The 12,939-nt window shown below is 38.0% G+C and overlaps 1 protein-coding gene across 1 annotated transcript; it reads left to right on the forward strand.

Moving 5' to 3' along the window:
- Positions 1-173: 173 nt before the first annotated feature.
- srd5a1 (steroid-5-alpha-reductase, alpha polypeptide 1 (3-oxo-5 alpha-steroid delta 4-dehydrogenase alpha 1)) lies at positions 174-12,254 on the forward strand. Its single transcript, XM_042506511.1, has 5 exons — positions 174-536; positions 1,927-2,093; positions 6,015-6,116; positions 10,072-10,222; positions 10,370-12,254. Exons 1-5 carry the CDS (start codon positions 226-228, stop codon positions 10,434-10,436), a joined length of 798 nt encoding a protein of 265 aa, XP_042362445.1. The 5' UTR covers positions 174-225; the 3' UTR covers positions 10,437-12,254.
- The last annotated feature ends 685 nt before the right edge of the window (positions 12,255-12,939 follow it).

The raw sequence follows: 12,939 nt of genomic DNA on the forward strand, positions 1-12,939 counted from the left end.
TTAATATTTATTCATGACATCAGACACCGCCTACATGCCGTTGAAGAACGTGCAAAAACCAGCGTTTTGATTGGCTGATAAGTTCAACTGTCACATCTGTTCAGGAGCTGTGATTGGTCCTGGTTTGCCATTGCAGTCGCACGCGTGTAGTACGTAGCATTTTTCAGTAATTATGATACAATTCATTGTCTAACAGGTATTGTTTGTTTCTGGTTGGTTGACGACATGGACGCTCTGCTCTCCAGGCTCTTCTCCTCGGAGGAAGAGGAGCTGTACATTCTGGACTGCATGGCTTACCTAATGATTATTATGGCATTCGGCACTTTCGTCTCTTTGCTTTTTGAAAATGTCCCATATGGGCGGTATGCTAGCAGCAAATATGGGTTTCCAGTGAACGCCAGGTTTGCTTGGTTCGTCCAGGAGATCCCTGCCTTCCTGATACCTTTGTGTCTGGTCGTTTGGACATCCTCTGCAAAAACATCACTGCTGCCCAACCAGCTACTCATCGCCATGTTCGTCTGCCACTATGCTCAGAGGTGAGTTATTGCAGCCTGTTACATGATGATTTTAAACCTGGAGGCACTGTTGGCTAATGTTCAGCTTGCATGAATACTGTCATGAGTGGCTAAACGGAGGGCCCAGGCTCCTCCCCTCAAATAACATGATGAATATATTAATAATTATGTAGTTCAACAATGTGGCCGTGAAGTGAAAATGCGGTTTTAAATACTAAATATGTAATATATAGAGTCTGATAATATTAAATACTACTACGAGATCAGGCGGCCGCAGCAGGGTGACCGAAAGCACGGTGTACGGTGACAAAAGCTGCGATCCAGGCGGGACAGTTTTCTGACTCCTCCAGCCTTCTTTATAATACACTCATGCTCCCAGCAGCCTTCAGTCTGTACAGGAAGTCACGGGGGCGCTGTATCCGCTGAGTTCACCTGTCACCCTAAACAACTATATTAACAAAATTAAAAACCCTCATAACAGAAAGAGCAGATCAGTCAGACAGCCAGTGGTCAGGGCTTCACATGTGTACAGACGTTATTTCAAGAATCCTCAAATCACACTGAGACTACTGACGACAAGTTGTGCTGCTTAATCCTTAATGCTTCTTTTACTTTCTGCTTCAAAATAATTAAAGTACTAGTTTTAAATAACTCTGGGAAAATTGGTTATAATATTTTAATATCCGTATATTTTTATGTGCTCACATTATTAATGAAATGTGGCCTGTGTGTGTGTGTGTGTGTGTTTTGCACATGGTAGGATCTGTATTTTACTGCTGCCCTTACCTGCCCAGGGACTACAGATGGAAATTAGCTAGTAAGCTAAATCTGGTAGAAAGCATCTTTTCTCTTCTGAGACTAAAGTTATTTTGTACATTGTCCCTGATTCAAATAAACTTAATAGACTCAACTAAACTAAACTATACAATAGACTCTGTATAGTTTATAATGAACTCTCAGATCTCGTTTTCTTGATACATCCAGGATTTTCCCCCAGTCACTCAGGAAGGCTCAAGTAGGGCAAGTTTTGGGAAGGGACATGATTTTATAAAAAAAATAAATAAATGATAAAATAAAAAAAACAACCTTAGTCACACCCGAGCCACTCCCTTACTAAGATAAATCGAGTACAGTCCCTAACTTATCGGTGTTAATGTCACCAAAAACCTGTGTTTGCCTAACTGAATAAGTAATAAAACAATAAGCAGCACAAAAGATGGTGTGACACCATTTTATTTTCTCTACCAAAATTTCCACACAAGCCTCCACCAGAGGAAGTTCCCCAAAACCTTTCTCTGTCCCACAGCAACTCAGAGGGACAAGCAATATAGAACAGTCTGTGACATTAATATGCCAAAGCAAGTATTTGAAATGACTTATCTGTGTTAATAATATTTGTGTCTTGTTGCAGATCCCTTATTTATCCGTTTTTAATCCGAGGAGGTAAACCTACGCCATTCGTCTCATTTGTCCTGGCCATTGTTTTCTGCATCTATAATGGCTACATGCAGATCAGGTACCTGAGCCATTATGCTGAGTACCCTGCAGATTGGGTTACACATCCATGCTTCATCGCAGGTTGGTGTTCTGGCTCTGCTACTTCTCTTTCAATAGTAACACAACATGACACACGTTTTACTATGTAAATAGATTAACAGCACTAATTAAAAATCAAATTCATATATAGGGCGGAAGGGTATGCGATTTTCATGGTGCAGAAAATATTGCAATATCATGGTATTACAATATTATTATTATTAGTTACAATGACCCTTACATTAATTTAAATAGGGGTTTTTTTTTTGGGGGGGGGGGCTTTTATGACTATAAATGAAAGTTGAAAAAAATATTTTTAAATGGAAATGAAGAGAGTGTCCTTTTGAAAAATAGCTAAAACAAAGTTGAGATTCTCCATTAAGTTGTGTTTTTTTCCAGTACCACAGATAGGTAAATGTACCTGGTAGGATACCTGTCAATTTTAAGCTAGTGTCAATGCAATGCTGCCTAAAAAAAAAGGTTGACTGAATTTGAGAAGACAAGTTGAGACAATTCTTTTTATTTATTTATTTATTCAGCTTTTCTTTTCAAACTTAGTCAACTTAAGAAAAATGAAGGTTAAAAGTTCAAACAAATAGTATTTTTTTAACAGTGCATGTTATACCACTGCAACCCTAGAAATATAATATAGAGAAAAATAAATAAATAAATATAATAATAAAGAGAAATAAAGAATTGCTTATAATCAATGCCTTTGGCAGACATTAAAATAATTAAAACAGTGTAGGATGCAGTGGTGAGACTAAGTTTAAAAAAAGTAAATGGCTGATATTGTTTTTTGTGTGCAGATTAGCATAAAATAATAGTGTTAGAAATAGCACGTTTTAATTAAATATATAGGAACCGAGTAAAATGCACAGTCAGGATAACAACAGGATCCCTACCCCTCTCACATCTCATCCCTTCTACCCCTCTTTGTTGTCTGATTCTTCTCCTTTTCCATTTTAACTTCTATGAAATGTGCAGCCTTTGCTTAAACACACAACTCAGCTGTCATTCAAACTCTTTTGTCCATCTTCCTCTTTTGGCTTTTGCTCCCCTGCAGGTGCTCCTCACACTTTCCAAAACCTCAGAGTGCTCAGCAGTTTTTCTTGGCTCCTTGTGCTGTTCATGCTAATGCAGGAAACTGTCCATTTAAAATCTATGTTTTTTTTCTCTGTAATTGTTCCCCCTTTCCTCTTACAGTCCTGCATTTTCAGCAGACAAGTGTCGCAAAATATAAAAATACTGGGGTGGAATTAAAGCTTTCAGAGTCAAAATCTGTTTTATTGTACACATACAAGGAATTCCACTCTGCTTTTATGCTTTGCTCTGATAAAGTTCGACATTACAGCTGGGAACAAGGATATTAAAGCAGGACAAATAGAGTAGAACAGACTGTTACACAAGCGCACAAGTATTATACACTGAACAAAAATGTAAATGCAATACTTTTTCCTGTTTTCTCTCCCACTTTTCACAGGTTTAAGTTAAAGATCTAAGACTTTTTATGCGCTCAATAAATATATTCCTTACAAATTTTAATCACAAATTTGATAAAATTAGTGAGTACTTCAACTTTTCCAATATGATCCATCCACCTCACAGGTGTGGCATATCAAGATGGTGATTAAACAGTATGAAATAAAGTCACCTGAACCTGAAGGCTGCACCCAACTCAGAATTATGTCAGTGTAGGCACATTCAGCCGTTAAATACAAATATTCTGCGATTTATTTTGTTTTTCCATATAAAGTTTTAAAGTTTGAATGGGGCTCAGCACGATGTTCAGCGTGACAGCAGCATTCATGTGATATAATAAACAAGCTAACAGAATCGGACAACAGATCGTAAATACGCAACAACATTTTTTGCAGACACTAGGCAAGAGCACCCACTCCCCAGCAAAGAAACGTCCCCAGAGGCACACTGCACAGCACACTGACTGACTGAAAAAGTCTTACATCTTTTATTAAAACTTGTGAAAAAAAAATTGCATCACATTTAAATTTACAGTATGTTCAGTATTTATTATGACTCTCTTATCCACCAATTTTATTTCCCAATTTTCAGTTAAAACATCGTGTTAAATAAATGTAATGAGGCTTATAATCTGACGGGGGTGCCGCTTTGAATCCAGGAGAAAATCTGAAGTGTGGGTGGCAATTCAGAGGACTGAGCCAGGTTCATATACAGTAACTACACTGTTAAGTTACATTTGTCTTTGTCAAAGTGAATTAGAGCATTTCTTATTATTTAGATTTTAACTCAGAAACAGCCCAAATATGAGCTACTGAACAAATAATGTGTTCACAAAAACATTATGTAACTGTAATTATGCAGTGTTATTTTAAGCGCTGATGCAGTAACGATATTGATGAGTATTGTGTATACATGCTGTAACTTTTTTTTTTTAAAGATTTTTTTGGCTTTTTGCCTTTATTTGAGATAGGACAGCCATAGTGTAAAAGGGAGAGAGAGAGGGGATGACATGCAGCAATGGTCCAAGGCTGGAATTGAACCTGCAGCTGCTGCAGCGAGAACTCAGCCTCTCTACCTGGGGCGCCCACCCTACCAACTGAGCCACTGGGCGCCTGTACATGCTGTAACTTTTATAGAACTGTCAACATTGAGCCATTATGCACATTTGCCCTCTTTCTGAGAGTCAGGGGAGAAAAGTGAGCTCAGTCTGAGCTCATGTCTGCGCATCAAGTGTGGAGGTGAAGCAGGGAGGCGATTAGCTGAGCTTAACGCAAAGATTGAATCCAGAAGGAAACAGCTTACTATTCCACAGATATGAGAGTGGTATTGATCTGCTCATCTCAATGTATGTGCAAATTCAAAATAAAATAACAATAATTAGAAGAATAAATAAATAAGTGGTATATACAGCTGGTATAGGAGTGGAAATAAAGAAATATATATATACAAAATCAATTAAAGACAAAGTTACAATGTAAGTGTGTTACCAATATTCTTCAAAAATGAATGGTGCAGTGAAAAATGAATTGTACGGTTAAAAATGAATTTTATAAATCCACAGTTTATCTTGATAAAAAGCTTGCCTTAAATGTTTCATACTATGTAAACAACCACCTCAATCTCAGTGCATCATTTATATGTACAATATCAGTTGTTGTGGTACTAAACAAAAAATTGCTTGATTCCACATAAAAAACTCATTTTCTGTAGTTGTAATAATAATGACATAATATTATCTAGTGTAACATAATATAGTAAAGCAGTAGTATAATAGAATATCAAATGTTACATGATCCAAAATGTACAATTCTCGGCATATCACCAAATGAACAAGAAACCAATAAATATTTATACAGGATATTCAGAATCAGGAAAATGAAACAGAAAACAAGGAACTGGTTAAATCACACCTCCCCATTATTTAAAGCTGCAAATCAAATATAAAAAGCATCTCAGAGATGGAAAAACTAACAGAATTATAAATCAGGAGGAGTACATAAAACATGGAGTAAAATGGAGTAAATACAATAATAAGAATTGAAAAGTCCACAGCTTTTTATCAGCTTTGCTAATTTTCTTTATTTTTTTCCTTAATTTTATTCTTTTTTCTTCTTCAGGATGTAAGCTATTATTATTATTATTACTGTTATTGATATTTAGTTTACTTTTCACCTGTTTGCCAACTACACAGAAAATGTGGGGATGTCAAAGAAAAATTTGGAAATCATAAAAGCCAATGTAAATTTATGTTAATTACTACAATAAACTATGTTAAAAAATGTAATATGGTATATTATGGTACAGTATGGTATGTATATAATATAATAAAATATGGTCTACTACAATATAATAATATTAACATGAATAACTTTGTATGGTATGAAATAAAAGTAAGACATATCAGATTTGTAAACCTAAATTGGCTGAAGGGGCTTTTTGGTGATTTCGTGCTAAAACAGCTTTTGGTTGGTTCATGTCCAGGCTCTGTGCTGTGGTTGCTCGGCTGTCTGGTGAATTTGCACTCTGACCACATCCTGAGGAACCTGAGGAAGCCTGGAGAGACTGGTTACAAGATTCCCAAAGGTAAGGTCTTCAGTTAAGAAAACACCGGGCCCAATTATTTCTGTCACCACAGCAAACAAGTCTTCCTCTACAGTTACAGCACATTTAACTTTCAAAGAGGAAGACTTCATGAGAGCATGCATGTATTTAAGAGCTGCTTTTATATATACTTTGTACTTTAGCTTTGTTTTATGTGCTGTATATGAAAGCTGTAGTTAGTAGTTACAGGAGCCAACCTTGACAATATACAGTTAAAAATACTTATATTTAACTGAGTGAATGGGACCATTCTTCAGAAGGCGTACTTTTAATTTTCAATACAGGACATTTACTGTTATAGGCACATTTTACACTGTGACGATACTTCTGTTTAGGTTTAGAGTTTGAATCCTTTTTCCACTGCCGCTGTGGGGTGACAAGAAAGTCAAGAAAGCAGTAATCACATGATGGCGCAGAGCTCTGCGGTCCTCGTACACAGCGCTAGATGCTAATTTTCCAGTGTGGTCGCATGATTATACGGGATCACAGTGTAAGCAGAATCACAGGTTGTCAATAGTTATCTTTCCCTCTCAGCCTTGCCCTCTGTGAACCCTCACATTAGTGTTTAAAAAGGTTCTTGCTGCTGTGACTGGTCCGCCTCAGCTGTGTGTCAGTGACTCACAGTACACGGAGTGTTTGTGTGTGTAGTTTTGCTTTAGTTGACACAGAAAGAGAAATGTTGTAAACCGCACAGTGTTGATAGTAATCATGTCAGACAGCAGGCCAGCCCCATACTGGAACATGGATATTATACTGTATGTCTGAACCAGGCTGATCCCAGATTCATGCTAAATAAAGTGTTGCTTGTTTACTTAGTACCATGCTCATGTTTGTACAGTAAATATAAGCTACAGCTGGCAGCTGGTTATCTTAGCTTAGCATAAACAGCTAGCCTGGTTCTGTCCAGTAACCAAGGTAACAAAATCTGCCTTCAAGCTAAAGCTCACTATTTTAAAGCGTAACTTGTGTGTTTTTCAACCTTATGTTCTCATGTCTTTGTGTTTGAGTGACTAATGGGAACAACAATTTTTGAAACTGGTCCAGTATCGAGCAAGAGGGCTGCAGTTGGCAGCGACAAAACAGGCTGCAATGTAACCGCTTAGGGCATTTGTGCACTGTCCTCTTACTTCCACTAAAGGTGATAGTTTTCACCAAAGAGCAGCTCACAACTTTAAGCATCTGACAGCATTATGAAAGGGATCAATACAGAGATGGACTTCACTGTTAAAGGGATAGTTCACCCAAAACATGAAAAGTCATTCATTATTTACTCACCCTCATTCCTGTGGAGAGTCAGGTGAAGTTTTATAGTCCACAAATCACTGCTGGAGGTTCACAGGGAAAAAGTGTTGCACTCATCTCCCAAACAATTGAAGCAAATTGTGACCAGAGTTCAAACGTTTGCGGTATCTCATGCTACCTGGGAGCCTCCCCCACACACAGAGAGAAACTTATAGAGTTAGCAGCAAGCATCAAGTAGCTTTGTCGGTTTTAAAACTACTGTGCTCTCTAGCTCTCATTGGTATTGTGTGATTGTGCGAAAGTGAATGTGGCTCCCACACTAGGGACTACAGGCTACAACAAGGCTTAAAACATGACGCCAGTGATGTTATTCAAAACAACTTGGCACGTCGGGGCTTCAGGACACCTGGATTACTTCAGACAAGCAGTATGGAGACATTTTGTGCTTTTATTATGTTTTTTTTTTAATGTTTGAATCCTGGTCACAATTTGCTTCTACTGTTTTGGACATTGTTTCAAAAAATGTTAAGTGTTGAAAGACACCGGTTAAATTTAATGTGTTGTATCGTAGTTTTTTTTAACCCTTTAAAACCGTGATCGGCATCAGTTGTCCTGTGCTCGGTCCAGACACCTTTCACAAGCTATTTGACTCTTTGAAACTGGAGCAGATTAGTATCAAAAACATGGTGCAAAAGGCAACGATAAAGGTGGTAAGAAATGTCTCATTAAATACAGAAATAATTAATCAGAAATAAGTGAAAGGTATTTCACTTATAATTACCAAAAAAATTTGTTTTTAAGAAGAAGGGAGGATTTTTTAAAATAATTCCAAAAATGTTCAAAAATATATATTTATAAATACAACAATTTGATATTTAAAGTTATGCCACAAAATATAATAAAATACTAAAAATGTCTATTTTTTCATTATCAGAACGTTTTTAGGTAATTTAGTTGTTTTTACTCTTTTTTTTCTCACTTATTTCCAGGTAATTTTCTGTAACTTTTTAATTGTAACTTTTTAACAGTTCTTTTGCTAATTTTTGGGCAAAGTCTTTGGGCAAAAGTCAAGCTGCTTGTTGCCTTTTCCCCACATTTTTGAAAGATATTAAACCAATTCACTGAGGTTTTAAAGGGTTAATCCATACAAAACAAAAGGTAAAATCAACAGAGCCAGGGTAGCTGTGTACCTCAGTTTTATGCTAAGCTAAGCTAAGTGGCTGCTGGCTCCAGCATCATATTGAATGGACAGATATGAGTGAAATGCACCTTCTCATCTAGCTCTCAGCAAGAAAACGAGCAAAAAATTGGAACCGTTCCTTTAAAACAAGGGTTGATAGGCCATATACATTTTATGTGTCTCAAGAAAATGGAAACAATTCACTGACAAAACAGATGAATGGATGTTTTGATGTTGGATAATTTTCAGAGTGTTTGACCTTTACTGTGTGAAAATGGATGCACACTCTGTTTGAAGTGACAAGTACAGGGGAGGGGTGGGTAAACAAGATTTTGGCCCATCTCCAAATTCCTTTTGACAAACAGACTCGAGGGCCCTATGTATGGGGGAAAGCAAAACAAAATCCACATTGCTGCTTTTTAGATCACATCATTGGCAAATTCAGACAGTGAATTGGATTTTTTTCCCTCTGCTAACTGAATCAGTAGTCATAACAGGTTCACAGCGAGAGTGGCTCCCCTGGCTACAACCATAGTCACAACAATAGCACCTTGAGCCTGAACTTGCAGTGAACCTGTTGAAACAATCCAGCCCGAACCCTCAAGAAAAATATAGCAGAGAAGGCGAGGCGGGAGGAAGTTGTGAGCCGTGCTGCTCCAAATGAACTTCCAGGCACATTTGGAATTCCCTCAGTCAAGAATGCCATTTTCACACAGAGGGTTGCAACACCACACATGGCTGGAGTCAAAGAGCAAGCGCTAAGCCATCTATGGTCAGTGTGGAGCTGGTTGTGGATGCCCTTTGAGTTTTTGGCAGGGTGCAGACTAAAATTTATATATAGATATCATTAAAGGGACAGTCACCCCAAAATCGAATAACATTTTTTCACTAAGCTGTAGTGCTATTTATCAGTCTAGATAGTTTTGGAGTGAGTTGCCGGATGTTGGAGATATCGGCTGTAGAGAAGTCTGCCTTCTCTCTAATATAATGGAACTAGATGGCACTTGGCTTGTAGTGGTCAAAGCGCCAAAAAATACATTTGAAAAAAAAACACAAAACCACAGTAATATCTTACCGTCACAGCCCTACTCACCACAAGGTCTGAGGATTATCTTGAGTAACCGGGTCCTGATTTCTGGAAAGACGAATTGCTGTTGAGTTTTTCAAATTAATTTTGTGGCTCTTTGAGCACCACAAGCCGAGTGCCTTCCTGTTCCATTATACTGAAGAGAAGGCAGACATCTCTAAGGCGATATCTCCAACACTCAGCAGCTCACACCAAAACTATGTAGACTGATAAATAGCAGTACAGGTAAGACAGTCTTTTTGACTTTGGGGTGAACTGTCTCTTTAAAATACCACTGCTCATTCAGTTAAGTATTGAATTGAAGTAAATGAAGATCCATCATATTTTATGTCTTTCTCTCCAGAGTAGAATATTTGGATTGTTTTGCCTCAGTGAATGTATAAAGGGAGAAGCATACCTGTCCTCATTCCTGTGTCTTCCACCCACAGGCGGAATGTTTGAATACGTGTCTGGAGCCAACTTCTTAGGAGAGATAACAGAGTGGGCAGGCTTCGCTCTGGCTGGCCACTCTGTTCACAGTTCAGCCTTTGCCATCTTCACCACAGTGGTTCTCACCAGCAGGGCTGTGGCCCACCACAAGTATGAATAATACACACACACACACACACACACAGACACACACACACACACACACAGAAAGCAGGTTTTCATGGAGTGTGTTGCACATTTTGAAGCAAATACTTGTATTAACAGAAGAAAATGCTGCTTTTTGCTTTTTCTCTACAGATGGTACATCGCTAAGTTCGAAGACTACCCTAAAAGTAGGAAGGCACTGATTCCCTTTGTGTTCTAAAAAAACAGGTACTCGTTCTTACAGTGGATCAGAAGAACACCCAAAGATATACTTTTTTTAAATCTAGGAAAAGCTCTATTGTCAGAACAAACCTTAAACATACAGTTTGTTCATTTTATTAACCCTTCTGTCTTCTTCGGGTTATTTTTTAACCTTTTGGACTGTTTCTTGTGGATAACTTTGGTTGTGGTCATGCATATTGCATACATTATAACCATGGGGTGAATTTTGGTATTTCAGGAAAAAAAAGAAGTCTTTAATGCACTGTGTAAATCAAATAGTCACACCTGTGTTCCTTGCAGCATTTTTTACTCTGATTTTTGTTTTAAATAAAAAATCAAGTTCTTATCACAAAAACTGGCATTTAAGGGGTTAAAATTTTGAAACAGAATGATTTTTTTATGTATGGCGAGAACAGCAGTTACTCAAAGTATTCATAAGAAAAAAATTAATGATACATTAATACATAATATTTCTATGGCAGTCTTTATTGGGAATTATTTTTTGCCCTGAGGAACACAGGTGTCGCACTTATTTGATGGATGCACAAGGATTAAAAATAAGTCTGCATTCTTGTAAATGATCGCACTTGAGCTGCAAGCAAGCAACAGTTAAAAACCATTATCTTAAATGGATGTTTGTCATTACCTTTGCTCAATATATTGTTAATAATATCCATAAAGCCAAATAACCTCAACAACCATGAACTGAATGTACTGGAATGGAAGTGCTGTGTTTGCTGGAGAGGCAACATTCAGGACTCCTCCAGAGGAAAGAAGACAGCGAATGGAGCATACCTCAACAGCAATACGCTGGATTTATAACACTCTGCAGCAGCAATAAACACTTTTAAGACTCTCCACTGATCTGCATATCCTCCCAGATGGAACATAAACTTGCAAATGCAGAGCAGACACTTAAAGTTTTCATTCATTCTCAAGAGTCATCTGTTGCAAATGCATCTTTTTACCATCCTTTCCAGTTAAAAAAATATGAAAGACGGAGGAGCTTTGAACACATTTTCCTGCCTCGTTTTGCTCAGGGTGTCATCAGAAAGACTTTTCAACCTACTTCATCATCTCAAACTCCTGGAGGAAAAGCCACTTTGGAACAACAGGGAGCTGCATCTCTGTCCTGTATAGACTGGCTGCAGCTACTCGGTTGCAGGGACATCAAAATGGAGGTCAGACATGGCCCTCAATAACTCACCCATGCCTGAAATGAGAAGAAGAGAGCATCGCCTTAATACATCACTCCTGCCAGGGCTTTTGAGAAAGACAGAAAAGAAGAACCAGTGAAGAAATGAATGTATATGTGAAAGCATAAATACTTAGTACGTTTACATGCACAGTTTAGTGAAGCTACGGTTATAGCTCGATTTGGCCCTTTAATTGGACTACTGTCCTTGTCCCAGTTTACATACACCAGGGAATAATCAATTTATTGACGGAAGTACGGCCTCCACGGCAGGTGGAGATATGCCCCCTTTCAGCTAGTTGCTATAGACCCTTATTATTTCTACAGTCTGTGATATGGACCATATCACAGTCATAACTATTTAACTTCAGGAAAGGAAACTGACAGGTCCACATAATCAAACTGCGCTGGGCAAACGCTGCCCTCATTGATTAGTTTTAAGCCACCTAAAAAAAATCAATATCAGCTCAACTGTAGCCTACGCTATTTATGGAATATTTTCACTGCTTTACCTTGCTGTGAAACAGCCCTTACTGATAGAAATTTAAAGCCATTCAATCAAAAACACCAGACTCAACTGAGAAAATCAGTCATTTTACTCCACTGAATGGCGGAGCTGCTGCTCTATTGCTGCCTCCATCAGCTGTTGTTGCAGGTAAAGAGGAGACAATATTCAAATATAGTGTACACTTAAACTGGTTTTGATTTACTTTTATTTTATTTTTTTTAATGTGGCTAAAATATGTTTTTCTGCAGCCCTGTCCACAGCAGTACGATGCTTAGTTTCCATGCCGAAGTTGTGAGACTGTACTTTATTTATCACAGGAGGGGGGGCAGGGGTGGGGGTGTGTGGAATGTTTAATATAGGCTTGGGCAGTATGTAATATTTACATTACCTACCTACATTACCCCCCCCCAAAACCTAAATTCAAAGTTAAAGTTATATATAAAAAAACACGCCGTTATTCCCCACAGTCTCTCTATGTCTGCTGGCCACCGGCTGTTTACAGTCCTGTAAATTCTCCCTCCATCACTAGGTGTCACTGTGTCTTTCATCTCAGCTGCCTGTTTCACCAATAGAGACTGGAGGCTGAGCTCTGATGGTGCACGCTGTGCACATACAGTGAGTTTAATAGGAATAGGAGCGCCTGTCTCCATGACGGTATTGAAAAACAAACCTTTTTTTTAAATACCCTGGTATACTGTAATATCATGATATCGCCCAAGCCTATAGTTTAATAATCATGTTTACCATGAACCAGCTGTGTGAGTCAGGACCTCTCTGGAATCATGTCTTATTTTGTAG

This window comes from Plectropomus leopardus, chromosome 18 (assembly GCF_008729295.1).
Source record: "Plectropomus leopardus isolate mb chromosome 18, YSFRI_Pleo_2.0, whole genome shotgun sequence".
NCBI lineage: Eukaryota > Metazoa > Chordata > Actinopteri > Perciformes > Serranidae > Plectropomus > Plectropomus leopardus.